Here is a 16,750-nt window from a genome sequence, read left to right on the forward strand (position 1 = left end):
AGGCCAAAGTCCATGAGCTACAAAGAAACTAATTCTAATCAAATTATATACTATTTAGCTATGTAAGCGAGAGGTAGTTGTCTATGATTACATACTTCTTCCGTGCTGTTCTGACGTTGTCGCACAACGGTAGCGCGTCTGACTCCAGATCAGAAGGTTACGTGTTCAAATCACGTAAGGGTCAATCACTCTACTCTACTTTACTTAAAGAAAGTGCTAACCTACACTAATCAACTTGAACAATACTAATTATTTACAAGCAGAGATACGTTCTTTGATGGGCCACTTCTATTGCAGTCTTCTATCCTTCTGGTGCAACACACTAGGGATCCGAAGGTTTCTTGACCATGTCATATCAGGGTCAACCACTCCAAAGTCCATGAGCTAAAAAAAAGCTAATTCCAATCAAATTGTATACTATTTATCTATGGAAGAGAGAGGTTGTTGTCTATGATTGGATACTTCTTCTGTGGTTTTCTGACCTTGTGGCGCAATGGTCGCACATCTGTCTCCAGATCAGAAGGTTGTATGTTCAAATCACGTCAGGGTCAATCACTCTACTTTACTTGTGGAAAGTGCTACCGTACACTAATCAACTTGAACAATATTAATTATTTACAAGCAGAGATAAGTTCTTCATTTTGATGGTCCATTTCTATTGCAGTCTTCTGTCCTTCTGGTGTAAAACACTTCAGATCCAAAGGTTGCTTGACCATGTCGTATCAGGGTCAATCACTCAAAGCTAAATGAGCAAGAAAGATACTAATACTAATCACATTCTATACTTTTATGTAAAGTAGAGAGAGGCTGTTGTATATGGTTGGATATTTGTTCTTTTGTTTCCTGACCTTGTGGCTCAACGGTAGCACGTCTGACTCCAGATCAGAAGGTTGCGTGTTCAAATCACGTCGAGGTCAAACGCTCCACTTTCCATTAATGAAATGCAAGCCTACACTAATAAATTTGAAAATTACTATTTTTTTTACAAGCACAGATAAGTTCTTCACTTTGATGGGCCACTTCTATTGCAGTCTTCTATCCTTCTGGTGCAACACACTCAGGATCCGAAGGTTGCTTGACCATGTCATATCAGGGTCAACTACTCCAAGGTCCATGAGCTAAAAAGAAACTAATTCTTATCAAATTGTATACTATTTAGCTATGTAAGCGAGAGGTTGTTGTCCATGATTAGATACTACTTCTGCTGTTTTCTGACCTTGTGGCGCAATGGTAGCGCGTCTGACTCCAGATCAGAAGGTTGCGTGTTCAAATCACGTCAGGGTCAACCACGCTACTTTCCTTGAGGAAGTTGCTAGCCTGCACTAATGAACTTGAACAATATTAATTATTTACAAGCAGAGATAAGTTCTTTGATGGGCCACGTCTATTGCAGTCTTCTATCCTTCCGGTGCAACACATTAGGGATCCGAAGGTTGCTTGACCATGTCATATCAGGGTCAACCACTCCAAGGTCCATGAGCTAAAAAAAAGCCAATTCTAATAAAAATTTAATACTGTTTATCTATGGAAGAGAGACGTTGTTGTCTATGATCGGATACTTCTTCAGTTCTGTTCCGACCTTGTGGCGCAATGGTAGCGCGTCTGACTCCAGATCAGAAGGTTGTGTGTTCAAATCACGTCAGGGTCAACCACGCTACTTTCCTTGAGGAAGTTGCTAGCCTGCACTAATCAACTTGAACAATATTAATTATTTACAAGCAGAGATAAGTTCTTTGATGGGCCACGTCTATTGCAGTCTTCTATCCTTCCGGTGCAACACATTAGGGATCCGAAGGTTGCTTGACCATGTCATATCAGGGTCAACCACTCCAAGGTCCATGAGCTAAAAAAAAGCCAATTCTAATAAAAATTTAATACTGTTTATCTATGGAAGAGAGACGTTGTTGTCTATGATCGGATACTTCTTCAGTTCTGTTCCGACCTTGTGGCGTAATGGTAGCGCGTCTGACTCCAGATCAGAAGGTTGCGTGTTCAAATCACGTCAGGGTCAATCACCCTACTTTACTTCTGGAAGGTGCTAGCGTACACTAACCAACTTGAACAATATTAATTATTTACAAGCAGAGATAAGTCCTTCATTTTGATGGTCCACTTCTATTGTAGTCTTCTTTCCTTCTGGTGCAACACACTCAAGATCCGAAGGTTGCTTGACCATGTCATATCAGGGTCAACCACTCGAAGCTAAATGAGCAAGAAAGAAACAAATACTAATCACATTTTATACTTTTATGTAAAGTAGAGACAGGTTGTTGTATATGATTGCATACTTGTTTTGATGTTTCCTGTCCTTGTGGGGCAACGGTAGCGCGTCTGACTCCAAATCGGGAAGGTTGCGTGTTCAAATCACGTCAATGTCAAAAGCTCCACTTTCCATTAATGAAATGCTAGCCTACACTAATATATTTGAATATTATTAGTTCTTCACAAGTACAGATAAGTTCTTCACTTTGATGGGCCACTTCTATTGCAGTCTTCTATCCATCCGGTGCAAGACACTAGGGATCCAAAGGTTGCTTGACCATGTCATATCAGGGTCAACTACTCCAAGGTCCATGAGCTAAAAAGAAACTAATTCTTATCAAATTGTATACTATTTAGCTATGTAAGCGAGAGGTAGTTGTCTATGATTAGATACGTCTTCTGTGCTATTCTGACTTTGTTGCACAACGGTAGCGCGTCTGACTCCAGATCAGAAGGTTGTGTGTTCAAATCATGTCAGGGTCAATCACGCTACTCTACTTTACTTAAAGAAAGTGCTAGCCTACACTAATCAACTTGAACAATACTAATTATTTACAAGCAGAGATACGTTCTTTGATGGGCCACTTCTATTGCAGTCTTCTATCCTTCTGGTGCAACACACTAGGGATCCGAAGGTTGCTTGACCATGTCATATCAGGGTCAACCACTCCAAAGTCCATGAGCTAAAAAAAAAGCTAATTCTAATCAAATTGTATACTATTCATCTATGGAAGAGATAGGTTGTTGTCCATGATTGGATACTACTTCTGCTGTTTTCTGACCTTGTGGCGCAACGGTAGCGCGTCTGACTTCAGATCAGAAGGTTGCATGTTCAAATCACGTCAGGGTCAACCATGCTACTTTCCTTGAGGAAGTTGCTAGCCTGTACTAATCAACATGAACAATATTAATTATTTACAAGCAGAGAAAAGTTATTTAATGGGCCACATCTATTGCAGTCTTCTATCCATCTGGTGCAAAACACTAGGGATCCGAAGGTTGCTTGACCATGTCATATCATGGTCAACCACGCCAAAGTCCATGAGCTACAAAGAAGCTAATTCTAATCAAATTGTATACTATTTATCTATGGAAGAGAGAGGTTGTTGTCTATGATTGGATACTTCTTCATTGCTATTCCGACCTTGTGGTGCAATGGTAGTACATCTGACTCCAGATCAGAAGGTTGTATGTTCAAATCACGTCAGCGTCAATCACTCTACGTTACTTGCGGAAGGTGCTAGCGTACACTAATCAACTTGAACAATATTAATTATTTACAAGCAGAGATAAGTCCTTCACTTTGATGGGCCACGTCTATTGCAGTCTTCTATCCATCTGGTGCAAAACACTAGGGATCTGAAGGTTGCTTGACCATGTCATATCATGGTCAACCACGCCAAAGTCCATGAGCTAAAAAGAAGCTAATTCTAATCAAACTGTATACTATTTATCTATGGAAGAGAGAGGTTGTTGTCTATGATTGGATACTTCTTCTGTGGTTTTCTGACATTGTGGCGCAATGGTAGCGCGTCTGACTCCAGATCAGATTGTCTATCAGTCGGTAAGTAAGCTGGTTGATTTATTGATTGGTTAATTGGTTGATTGATTTATATTGATTATGATCAGCACTCTTAAATATCATACCACTGAACAGTATCTTGCAAACATCATGGTTTAATACTTAGTGACTTCAGAAATCATGTGGTCAAACTTGTAACTAGATCTTGTTATTGCATTATGATTTTATATTCACACACACACAAGCACTCACAAACACACACATACACAAACACAGACACACACACATACACACACACACACACACACACACACACACACACACACACAGCGACAACACGCATGGTTGTCTAATGATCCAGTTCAATTTTCCGGTTGGTTGATATAAATCTCCAAACATTTAAAAAAGAAACGGAAGAACAGTTGTGCTTTGGTAACCAGGCATGAGCAGGAGGGAGAGGAACGGATACACAAGAAGGCATTAACATATTTATAGCCCCCAAAAACAGAAGAGGGAAGGAGAAGGAGGGTGAGGGGTGTTCGGAAAGATAATGACAGACCGATTGGGAATAAAGATAGACATTTATTTTTTACAACCATCTGTTTTGTGTTGAATGATTGTGAACGTGTTTACCAAACACACAGGAGCTCTACTTTCTCATCTAGCTCTTGTCTCTAAGATATAAAAGGTTAATTCTCTGGGGGAAAAAACTTTTATAATGATTGATTGTGTCCTCTGAGCATATTTAATTGACTTCCAATATCCAAGTGTTTATAATATGTGTGTGTGTGTATGTACATCCACGGTTTCCACAGCAGATGCAGCTGTCTTGCTTGTTGGACTGTGCCTATGTCACTGTGAGTCTATTTCAGGAGCATGTGTTGTTAGAAAGGTCAGATAAAGAAGCATAGGAATCCTCACAAAGCAGAGGGTGGGGGTGTTGGGTGAACAGGGGTGAAGGCAGATATCCACAAACCAACACACACATCTCAGATGGGCAGACAGGGAGACAGGGACAAGAGACAACATAGTGTTAGAAGCAAGAAGAGAGTAAGACACTACGCAGGGCTCTTGTGAAGACAATCTCCTTTTTGACTGAGGAAACCTGTATAGGGAAGGTAGAAGAGATCAATTTAAAGACCTGGATCACCATTTACTTTAATAGGCTGACTTCCATCTCGATCCGGTGGATTAACAAAGATTTCAGGACATGGATGGAGAATTGTCAAGCCAGGAGCCATCTGGGTCCACAGAGATAAATACTCAGATTGACACCAATAACAACAACAACCAGGTTTGTGTTTAAACATTTATATTTTTTATTACAGAAAAAAATACTCCATTAGGTAATCTTAGGATAACTGGTTCTATAATCTTTACAAGGTGGCATTGAGTGTATTTGCGATCATGGCAGGTGTTGTATTTGGACAGCACGGAAGGAGAGGCTTTGCTACACCTGTTGTGCTGCTGGCTGAAGAACACGACACACAGAGAGACACATAAAAGTTATCCAAAGTTATGCTCATGCATGCATACAAACATACACTGTCAGTGAGTTTCCTATTCGCTCTGATGAGTCACAGCTGTAACTCCTGACCTGATGTGACTGTTCCTGCAGCAGTTCCGAACGCTAATATTTTACAAGAATTTGTTCAATTATGGATAGATTATTCTTTAAAATAAAAGATACAGTGTTGTATTTGTCAAAATGAGATCTGAAATCACTGATTTAAGTAATGTTTCAAATAAGAGGTTTGAGTGTAAAGTAAACAAGGATCTGAGGATCGATAAATAACTATCTCATTTTATCTAATCTTATGATGATCATTTTTCTCTTAGATTAATTACTAGTGGCAAAATAAATGCATTTTTATGCTATTTAAATGCAGAGAGTTCTTTTTTTTGCACAAGTCAAGGCATTAAAGAGCATTTTGAAATTGCCTATTATTTAGGGTAGGATATGAATTTAAAACTAAAAGAGGCAATTTTTCCATCTGAAGCTAGAATTCAAATGATTGAGATACTTCACAAATCCCATAGAGCTGGAGTTCTCACGTTACACTCCTCTCATTACTTCCAGGGACCATGTCATCCTTAGAGTGAGAGCTAATTTTAGTACATCTTACATAATATTGTGTTACAAAAAGAAATGATGTTCTAAATAAATCAAAGAAGTCTGTTGACTGATAAGTCGAATCCTAATAGTTCTTTTGTAGATTAATCTGAAACTTGAATGTGACAGATGCACGATAACAACAGTAGCTAATAGGCTCTTACTCGTGAGGATCATATAATTAATATTCATTCATAGAATTTAAGAGTAAGCAAACAGGTTTTACATTGTTTTAAAGCTATGACCGTGCTTCCCTTTAAATTGCATGCGACACATTGATGAGAGCAGAGGTGATGTGGAGCTTCTCTTGGTCTGTGATGAAAAATATTAATAAATATTGAATGGTAGGCAAATGGGAGATACATCATCCAATGCTTCTGATGCCAAAATACATATAGGGAAGTGCAAAACTCTGATGATGTCTGGTGGAGAGGTGATCTCTCCCTATGTTTAGTCAAATTAAATAAAGATATTGAACATATATATTATATATATCCTCAGATTGGGCATTGGAACCTGAAACAAATAAATCTATGTTAGTCTCCCATAAAACCAAGAACTTCAACCAGAAATAAAGTGGTGACAGAGGAAGAACCATCATTTGACAAATGGAAATAACTTTACATTCATGTATAAAATATCGGCGCAACACTGAGAATAAATTGGTATATAAGATAATTCCCATACATTTAGTCAAATGGGAAAAAAAGTTGGAAAAGGTAAAAACTCTGACCATGTGGTACTTTTCCTCTACTGATGAAGTGGTGCGGTTGCCATTGTTGAAATGGTTAAGTTGTTATCATGTTACCAAATGTAGAATTTCCATTTCATAATTAAAACATTATTTGGTTAAATTGGTATATAGAAGTGCAGTTTGAAATCAAGAAAAGGGCAAAGATGCATATTGACATATTTGTTAGCAGATGTAGAAGTAAGAAATAGTTGTGTAATTGTGAGTGGCCTGTCAACAAAACATTTTTGTAGAATCACACAAAAATGCTTTGTAACATGTTTACAGTCTTTGCGAATGGATTTGATACATACACAAACGTATATGCTTGTCCTCTAGACAGATGATCCAGAGCTGGAGGTGGGCAAAGACCCAGGGAGAGAGCTTGCAGCGGAAGAGACGGTGGACAGTGGGGAGGGAATGGTTGACAGGGACTCAGAAACAGATAAAAAAGAAGAGGAGGCTGGTGATACAGACAAGCCCCAGATAACTGTGTCACAGCAGGCTGAAGGTGACAATGAAGAGGCTGGCCAAGATAAAGACATGAAGGATCTTGAAGCGACGAGTACAGAAAAAGACAGAGAGGGGGAGACTAAGGAAGACAAGGAAGATGGGCAGGTGGAAGAGGTGACAAGTCTTGAGACTGAGAGAGATGGAGAGGAGATGAAGGACGAAAACAAAGAAGAAAAGAAGAGTCAAGCAGAGGAAAAGGCAATAGACACAAAAAAAGATGCAGATGAGAAAGCTGCAAAAGGGGAAGAGAAGAAAAAACAAGTCAAGGATGTGGAAACAAAAGACAAAGGACATATTAAGGAGATCGAGAAACAAGGGAAGCCAACAAGAAAAAGTGGTCCTCCCTCTTCTTCTCTCTCAAGACCAAGACCATCTGCACGCTCTATAAGAGCAGCCGCTAAAAACGACCTTATTGCCAAGTTCCAACAGGGTGCTCCAGAGTAAGTGTGTGTTACCTAGCATATTTAAAATCTTTAAATAGTGATGATAAATAAGATCTGATAAAGCTTGAAAAACGGTGCAATGTTGTGACATTTTAGGACACCAATACCCCGCAACTTTAAAATCCAGAGGTCATCAACGGCTGGCGCTACAGGAGCTTCAATCAAACAGAAGATGCTTCAGTGGTGCCGTAGCAAGACTCGCAACTATGAGGTGATTACAAAATGAACAACAGAATTAAAGAGAACTTACATTTTTTTTTTAAATCCCCCTTTGTTTCCATGTGCTTTGACATTTCTTTCTCGTGACATCTTCTGTCCTTTGGCCTTTCAGGGAGTCAACATAGAAAACTTCTCATCGTCCTGGTGTGATGGACTTGCATTCTGTGCTCTGATCCATCGTTTCTTTCCTGATGCTTTTGACTTCAGCTCCCTGAAACCGAAAGAGAGGAAGAAAAACTTCACTTTGGCTTTTCAAACTGCTGAGTATGGAGGATTACATTTTTTAACTTTCATCTTTTTCCTTGATTAATTTAAGATCTTTATTGTTCCACAGGGGGGGGGGGGGGGGGGGGGGGGGGGGAATGCAATTAAGAAAGACAGTGTAAGAGTAAATTATTAGTAATAAGAGAATAAAGCTACAGGAAGGTTCTTGTACCATGCACATATACCAATGCAATAAAAGGTGACATAGGAGCAAAGAAAAACTATGACAATAAAGAAAAGTGATTGTTTAAGTGCTAAGCTGTGCTGGGTAAAAGTAGTTATACTAAGTGTTTTTAAAGTAACAATGTGTCAAATGACAATGTGAAGGTGGTCTCTTTAAGTTATGTACCTGCAAAGAATTTGCAGCTCCACGTGATTTGCTCAGACTTATAGTGAGTTCATTTTTTAACCTTGAATGTTATTGTTATGGTTCATTTGCACAACTCGCATACTCTATACTTATGATTGTATATTAATACTATTTACCTAGCTATGACAAGGATTTGAATGGTAATGTGGCCAAGTTAACAAAGAAAATCATAAAAGGGTCATGGGTGCTTATTGCACATTAAAGAAAATGTGTGCATCTATTTTTTCAATTCTAAAGGGAATGTGGTGATTAAATTGACTTTGTTGGTCTAGCCCTTAATGCACTTTTTGTTAAGATTGAAAAAAATGTTAAAGAGGTTGTTGCACTATAGATTTGACTCAGTGTTTGTTTGTTGATTTCTGCTTTGCACGTTAAGTGGACTGAAAACCAAATCAGTAAGAAGGTCAGGACTCAGACTGTGTGGTCAGTCTCACTGCTTTGTCTCATCATGGATCTTTTTCCTGTCCCCCTATTACCTCTGTGGCAGGTCCCTGGCCGACTGCTGCCCTCTGTTGGAAGTGGAGGACATGATTATGATGGGGAAAAACCCAGACCCCATGTGTGTGTTCACATATGTCCAGTCTCTCTGTCACAGCCTCTCCAAAATAGAGAAAGAGAGGAAGGACAAGGAAAAGGAAAAGGAAAGCAAAGAGGGGGTCAAAGATGAGAAAGGAGAAGATGCAGCTGGGGCGGAGTCACCAGAGAAGGAAGAGGGAGAGTCTGCTGAGAACGGGACGATGGAGAGCCAGGAGGAGACACAGAGGGAGGTTACTGAGATAGAGGGGACTCTAGAGGACGACAATAAACACAACAATTATGAGACGGAGAGAGAAGCTGTGTTAATGTAGGCATACTCCTTTAAAGAAATACCCAAAGAACAGATGAAGACTGAAAAAACCCAAAGATTTCTGATAGTTGATGTACTAAAATTAATCTTAGTTAAGTTATATGTTTGAAAGTTTACTCTGTGTTTTTTTATTTCTGTTAAAGTGTTTAGCATATGAAGCAGAATTGATCTGTTCTTCTATTTGCTGTGTATTTAAAGAAAAGTTAATTGAATAATATATTTGTATCGGAACGTTGTTTTGTGAATGAACACCTTTTTGTTGATGGGAAAAATGATGATTAGCAAAGATGAATCATGAGAATAAGATGAATTGTATTTTTCAAAAGTAGAATTGTATTTTTAAGCACTATAAATATTAAATGATTTTTTTTTTGGCAAAAAGAAGCATCCAATTTTTTGTTGAGTCTTTCAGAAATAAAACATTTATTGTGGTTTAACAGATGATCTGAGGTCTTAAAGACATGGGTTGCCCTAAAAACATGATACATAATTAATAAGGCTGATGCAAATTGCGAGGATTTTATCACAGCAACTCATAATGTGAGTCAGTAGCGTGTACGGCCCCCTGCGTGCCTGTATGCACCCCCAACAATATCTGGACATGCTCCTGATGAGTTGGCGGATGTTGTCCTTGGGGATCTACCTGGATCAGAGCATCAGTACTTGGCATCGTCGGATGCACAGATTCATAATGTCCCATAGTTGTTCAATTGGATTTAGTTTAGTTAGGGCTCCATTGGCTATGGCATGGAGGTCTGTGTGACCCTCCAAAGATATGCCTACCCAGACCATCGCTGACCCCCTGCGAAAACAGTAATGCCGGATGATGTTACAGGCAGCATAACATTCACCACTGAGTCTCCAGACTTTTACAGCTGTCATATGTTCTCAGTGTAAAGCTGCTGGCTCTCATCTGTAAAGAGAATGGGGCGCCAATGCCAAACCTCCCAATTTTGGTGTTCCCTGGCGAATGCCATGTCAATCTACACAGTGCTGGGCTGTGAGCAAAGGTCCCACTAGAGGACATTGGGTCCTCATGTCACCTTCATGCATGGGTTCTGTTTCTGACAGCATGGTCAGAAACATACACAAGCAGCCTGCTGGAGGTCATTTTGATGAGGAAATAAGATGTTTTTGTAAAGGCTTCTGCTTGTGGTCATTAAGATTAGAAAGTACAGCACAATTTTTAGGTTAGAGCTGGGCCGTGCATTGTTGACTGCTAAAACTAGTCTGTACTGAGGCAGGAGGTGGATGCTGAGCCATAAACTGTACTAAACATGGATGTACTCTCAGTGGCATAACTAATTGGTTTCTAATGTGGAAATTTTAAGCCCATTGATGGCGATGTCAACCTGGTAACAGGCAAATAGCTGGAGCTGAAATGGGCCTTAAGCCTCCTGACAAACAGCTACAACAAAAGCCTGCTCATCAGTCAGATCAGCCGCCCCCTTATTATGAATAACTCTTTTCCCTAATAAAATCAAAACAAATGACTTAGTGGCTGCCTGCCACAAACTAACCACTAGGCCATCGGCGCCCCTTCCTGTTTATTTCTTTAATTTCTCCTACTTTTGGATATTGTAAAAATACCTACCTTGACCTTCCTTGTTCCAATCCTCCTGCCATGTTTTATTTTTTTGTTATGCTTTGGACTTAATTTTTCTCTACTGTCATACTTAATTCTAATTTATTTGTTGCTTCCTTCGGAAATCTTTCAGCTAAGGACTCACTCTGCATGCTCAGGGTGTAATACACAGGTTTAGTTCTTCAAAGCTTTTATGTGGTCATAAGCTTTATTAATCATTTTTTAATTGTATTATACTACATTATTGCTCTCTTGACTTTATTTCCTGTTGTTGCTTTAACTCATTTTCTTTGTCATTTATGTAGGCCCTATGTATTCCCAGCATCATAGTAAATGAGGGACGCCCTCAATGATCTCTCTTAACTTAAATAAAGGTTGATGATAATAATGTAATGAAGGTGTGGTTATAATTGGCGAGGTGGGCTTTGGCTGACGTGGGGCCCACATTGATATATTTTTATGGGGACCAGAGGGCCCGGGGTTAAGTACTACGCCTGATCCTGAAAACTGTATTCATATTACTTTTAACCAAACCCAGTCTGTGGTTTTAACTGTCTGATCAGGAAAAAAAAGGGAACCAGGTAAATATCAGGCCAACCTGCGCATGCTTTCTCTGACTTACGGTAACAAGCGTCATGCTACCGGAAAGGCCATTGTGTTGTCACTTTTACAAGCTAACCCTGCGAATTAGTCGCGCTTTTTTCCTGACATAATTCAGGGCGGCAGCTGAGTGGAAAATGTCTGCAGGTATGCCGTCGTGCAGCTTAAACCTCGAGTCCCAGCTTTTGTCCATAATGGACGTGCTGGTAAAGGCTGCGGTGACGGAAATCAGTCAGATGTTCTCGGAGAACTCGGCGACCATCCGGCTACATCTGAGCCAGAGCCTGAAGGAAAACGAAGCCCTGAGGATGAGGATGAAGGTGATGAGGAGTGAACTTTTCTCCCTCAGGCTGCAGACCAGGACGCAACGACCGCCCAGCCGATTTTCCTTGAAAGGAAATGTCCCTAAACCACGGACTAAACCACAAGGTAAGGAGCACTTAATAACTTTTTAAAGGGTCATATTCTCACTCAGGTAGCGGTGCAGGTTACTGAACAATGACGGACTTTTCAATCAGACACCAGTCAGTTGCGTTATGTCTTCATTAAAAAAAAGATCTTTCATGTTTTCTTGTCGAAAAAAGCTGATTGGTTAAAACAATAAACCTCATTTCCTTACCACGTGATACATACGTCACGTATTCCTTGTGTTTACCCAAAACCCTATAAAATGATATTTAAATTATAAGGCTCTGGTTTTACCCATAGACTGTAAATATTAGGTTTTACCCTCATACCATAAAGGTATGAGCATAACAACGCGTTTCGCCTGTAGCTATTTGTTAAAACAATTATCAGGATAATCTATAATTAAATGTTACTAACTAGGCTACTAGTTAAACACTATATTCACGTAAAGGCTGTATATTGTAATGCATATTATAGTCATCTTAAGTAGAAGAAATATCTTTTAATTTGGATTTTACGTATTCTTTTACTGTGTGCTCCTGCTGCAAATGAAGTTTCCCCCAGTGGGGCAATAAAAAATCTGAAAATAGTTACACTTCAAAGTAATTTCTGACTCACTTGTGTATTCATGTTTCAGTTAAATGTATTTAAAAAAACAACCATATATAACTCTACATAAATGACTTGTCCTACACTTAAATGTATTACTGGCCAAAAGTAAAACTCATAGATCTAGTATCAGCTATAGTAAGAAGTACCAGTTAACTGGACCCAGACAAGAAATGTGAAGATTTGCTGAATTTTGTTTCTGATTTTATATAATTAACATATTTGGGTTTATGGCATTGCAGGATTTCAGCTCAGACTTAAAGAAGCTGTACTGATGTACATATTTCTATATATGATTTTTAATATGCATTTGGTTCACACTTGTTCAGTATATTTAGGAGACGGCTAATTTAGTCCGCACCGTCTGACGCCCACATCCCTTTTTGCCATCAGCAGTTGTAAAAAAAAAATGTTTTCCTTTCCTCTACTTCTCACCAAATCACCAGTGGCTCAGAAGACTGTTGAGGAAGTTGTTTCTATTTCTCTACAATCGAAGGAGAAGACTTCCTCTGCCGCCTCTCGATTAGAGGTAACTACAGCTTGCCTGTACGTGTACTTTCAGTTTACTTTGAAACTGTGTTTGCTCATTTATGTGTTTTCATACTTTGTTAGTGTGCAGATGTGATCCTAATCAAAGATGAGGACGACTTTGGAGAATGTGAGCAGGTTCAAGGTGAGAAGATCTGTCATTCGATTACAATTCACTTAGCAGACGCTTTTATCCAAAGCGACGTACATCAGAGAGTAAGTACAACACTAATCCATTCATACACCACCACCACCGAAGCAGTGGGAGCAATGCAGGGTTAAGTGTCTTGCCCAAGAACACATGTTGCTCAGCTGGGGATTGAACCCGCAACGACTCTACCTATTGAGCCACAGCCGCTGGTGATTGTCAGCTTTGTTAATATAGTAAATGACACACTTTTTATGTTTGAAAAACCTATGCAAACCTTTCAACACAAAAAGGAGGCTGTCAAATGATTTCATTTTAAAATCCTGATTAATCGCTAAATTTGAATATTTAGTTGCGATTAATCACATTTATTATTCCATGTTTAAAAATTCCATTATTTCAACATTTAAAATAAAAAATAGTTAGGCTTTTCTTTTGAATTCTTATACTGTCTAATGGGGCTTTCAGATAGGATGCGGTCTGCACTGCTTCTTAATAGTGGACAGATACATTGTGCTGTGGCAGAATCTACTTTACCGAGCTACTTTGCAGACTATCGTTTCTGTCACCTAGCAACTTGTCGATAGTCCAGAAAGTAGCTTTTACGACAGCACGAATTTTGTCTTCTATTCAGAAAACAGGCCTTGCCACTGACACCTGTACTCCTTTATGTTTACTGTTGTCAGAACATACTGTCATAAAAATACTTTGCTGTGATTCATTATCAACAAAGTATTTACTTTTTCTACCAAATGTTTTGTAAATTGTAAATCAAAGCCTATTTTTTTCCTGGTTTATGATGTCTTTGTGTTTTGTCTTCTCAGGTCAGGACCACTTTGGAAACCAAAGTAAGCAGAGTGGTATTGCCACTGTGAATGTAGAGCCTGCGGGTTCTTCCTGCTTAACAGAAAATAATGTGGAGCTGAGAATCGTAAGTGTTCATGGACGAGGGGAGGGGCCTCTGCAGGAGGAGAGCAGCCTCTTTAACATCACTCAACTCCAGGCTTTTAGCTCTCTGTCTCCAGACCACAGCATCCCTCATGATAGTATTGCGGATTTCACTTTGGGATCCAATGATGGACCCTCGATCAGAGGGATGCAGAATAACAGTGTTGTAGTGGACACTTCCGCCCAGGTGACTTCAGCAGCGTTGAATCCTGCTATAAAAACAATATTTTTAGAACCTGATAGTCATGCGGGGCCACCCAGTCATATCAGCCAGTTCCCCCAGCTGCAGAATGTCTTCCCTCAATCTGTTAACAAATCCATTGACTGTAGCTTCTGTGGGGAGCGTTTCCTCAGCCGCGAAGACCTAATAGTACACCGGGCAAGTCACACAGGGGAGTCCCCTGTTTTATGTTCATTCTGCGGCAAGTCCTTCGTCAACAAGACTACACTGGGCATCCACATGCGCATTCACACCGGGGAGAAGCCATATGCGTGTACACAGTGCGGGAAACGCTTCACACAGAACGGTAGCCTCAAGATCCACCTGAGAACTCACTCTGGAGAGAAACCATACACCTGCAATCATTGCACCGCAAGCTTCAACAACCCCAGCAACCTGCGCAGGCACATGAGCCTACACATCCCAAATGGAGCACTCTGATGATGAGAGAACAATGTTTTAGCGTGTTATATCACTGACACCTGTACCACAGAGTTTTTTTTCTTGAAAAATGTGATCTTGCCCTTTTTTATTTTATTTATTTTTCCAAAGGTCAAATGTTGACATATGTTATATAATCACCTAAGACAATTACTAAAAACGGGCATACAACATGAGCTGCTGGGCTTGCCACAACGAGCCAATGGGCTTAGATCAATGATATCACACTGACAAGACGTCACACTGGCAAATTTTTTTCGAGGGGGGCTAGAACTGAGTGTTACATGCAGCTAATGCTACAGCTAACAGGAGGACGTAGGAGAAGCTGCGTTTCTGCTGACTTTGAATTTTTGCACATAGATGTGCCTAAACATGCACAGGAGACTTGGAAAACACACTAAAGGGCATATAAAACCAGAAAAAGCATAATGTGGGCCCTTTAACTATTGACATCTTTCCAGTTAAAGGAACAATGTTGTCGTTCAGACCATCATCTCTGTTAAAAGTGATGAGACTTAAAAGCCTTTAAAAAAAAAAATAGGAGACACAGCAAAAAGGAAAACTGAAAATCCCCTTTTAATTTTTTTCTGTGCCTGTTTGACTGCTAGAGAGTTTATTTTTTAAAGCAAACTAACTTACAAATGTTGTTACTCTCCATTAATCAAGGAAAATACAAAGCAACTGTATTTCAATTTAATCTTGTAAATACTTTATTTTTCTTCTACCTCAATTAGCTCTGGGTATCATACTTTAGCTCAATGCTCGGCAGACAAACAAGACAGACGCCGTGGTAGAAGTGTCAAGTCGCAGTGGAAGGTTAGGTCCTCTTATATCTCCAACTTTCGATGTCTTTCTCATGCTCTATAGGATTTTCATTGATAAATGTCCTAATGTATTAAAGGCTTTCCTCGCTTAAGTTTAATTGTTAATCTTCCTGCCTTCTAGAGCACATGGCTTTCACCTGGAGTCTACCTCAATGCCAACATGAGCACCTGATATCCCCCCTTTTCTACATATATACAGTATATAAGGTGTTTTTTAAGTGAATAAAAAAACATTCAGTATCTGATCAATAATGGTTTTCTCATATCACACAGATGGCAAAAAAACAAGATTAACTGACATGGCTCCTATTCATCACTCTGAACATTTTATTTTTGGAGGGGTCTTAAAATTTGGGCTTACTGCCATAATTAAAGAGCCATTTACATGTTCTCTATTTATGTGTATGTGTGCTTGTCCCATTTGAAAGCAAACTACCTCTACTGCTGCCTCTTTTGTAGCTCTCTCCTTCTTTTTGTACTTCCAGGATAGATTTCAAGAGAGCAATGATTGAAGTGTGAATGCTGTTCGTTTTTTGTTGTCAGGAAATTATAAATAAACATTGTTTCATGTTTTGGTTTTACAATGTCCCTGTCTGATAAGTGTCATTTTGCTCCTCTAGGGTGCAGTGTTGTTTTTTTGTTCCCTCTGATTGCTGGGACTGTGGTTTGCTCAAGGTGCTGCTGGGGGAGACTCATACGGAAACAGGGGGAAATTCCTTACATTGTTCCTCTTTCCACCCTGCCCGCAGTTGGTTATCAAGGTTTTAGGTTACTCGAGGTTTTGATTTTTTCTTTTGAAGTTCTTAAAGTCAGAAACATATCAAATAGGCCCGGTTACTAACCGAGATTTAAAGTAGGCCTAGGCTACAGTAGAGATAAACGCTGAGCAGAAAATATAAGGTAGGCTATGACGTGTGTAAGTTACAGCCATGCAGTTATGATCCTTTAGTTTCAAATCAAGCATGATTCATAAATCAAGTGATTACCATCCTCCTCCTAGGCACGTGTGATATCTAAAAGGGCATTGGTTGTGGTTTTATGTGCCAATGGTTTTGTCGTGTTGGCTAGGAATGTATTACTTCCACAAGAAAAGCCGCTTCCTCTTTGTCTATTGTTCTTGGGCAATCAATGAAATGACATCAGTGTGTGTGTACAC

The 16,750-nt window shown here is 39.5% G+C and overlaps 3 protein-coding genes and 4 non-coding genes across 7 annotated transcripts in view; 6 read left to right on the plus strand and 1 right to left on the minus strand.

The window, feature by feature from the left end:
* The window catches only part of selenoh (selenoprotein H), a 291,866-nt gene that overhangs the window by 46,658 nt on the left and 228,458 nt on the right, over positions 1-16,750 (minus strand). The gene's annotated exons all lie outside the window — the stretch shown is intronic.
* trnaw-cca (transfer RNA tryptophan (anticodon CCA)) lies at positions 846-917 on the plus strand. Its single transcript has one exon. It is a non-coding gene; the product is annotated as a tRNA-Trp (tRNA).
* On the plus strand, positions 1,214-1,285 carry trnaw-cca (transfer RNA tryptophan (anticodon CCA)). Its single transcript has one exon. It is a non-coding gene; the product is annotated as a tRNA-Trp (tRNA).
* On the plus strand, positions 1,577-1,648 carry trnaw-cca (transfer RNA tryptophan (anticodon CCA)). The gene has a single exon. It is a non-coding gene; the product is annotated as a tRNA-Trp (tRNA).
* trnaw-cca (transfer RNA tryptophan (anticodon CCA)) lies at positions 1,940-2,011 on the plus strand. Its single transcript has one exon. It is a non-coding gene; the product is annotated as a tRNA-Trp (tRNA).
* Positions 4,737-9,371, plus strand: smtnl1 (smoothelin-like 1). Its single transcript, XM_061048021.1, has 5 exons — positions 4,737-5,078; positions 6,967-7,580; positions 7,680-7,794; positions 7,915-8,066; positions 8,924-9,371. The coding sequence occupies exons 1-5, from the start codon at positions 4,995-4,997 to the stop codon at positions 9,282-9,284; spliced, it is 1,326 nt and encodes a 441-aa protein (XP_060904004.1). The 5' UTR covers positions 4,737-4,994; the 3' UTR covers positions 9,285-9,371.
* On the plus strand, positions 11,485-16,180 carry LOC132981904 (zinc finger protein 615-like). The gene is made up of 4 exons (XM_061048022.1): positions 11,485-11,897; positions 12,932-13,014; positions 13,098-13,158; positions 13,986-16,180. The coding sequence occupies exons 1-4, from the start codon at positions 11,606-11,608 to the stop codon at positions 14,768-14,770; spliced, it is 1,221 nt and encodes a 406-aa protein (XP_060904005.1). The 5' UTR covers positions 11,485-11,605; the 3' UTR covers positions 14,771-16,180.

The sequence above is a fragment of the Labrus mixtus genome, chromosome 10 (genome assembly GCF_963584025.1).
Source record: "Labrus mixtus chromosome 10, fLabMix1.1, whole genome shotgun sequence".
NCBI classification, from domain to species: Eukaryota; Metazoa; Chordata; class Actinopteri; order Labriformes; family Labridae; genus Labrus; species Labrus mixtus.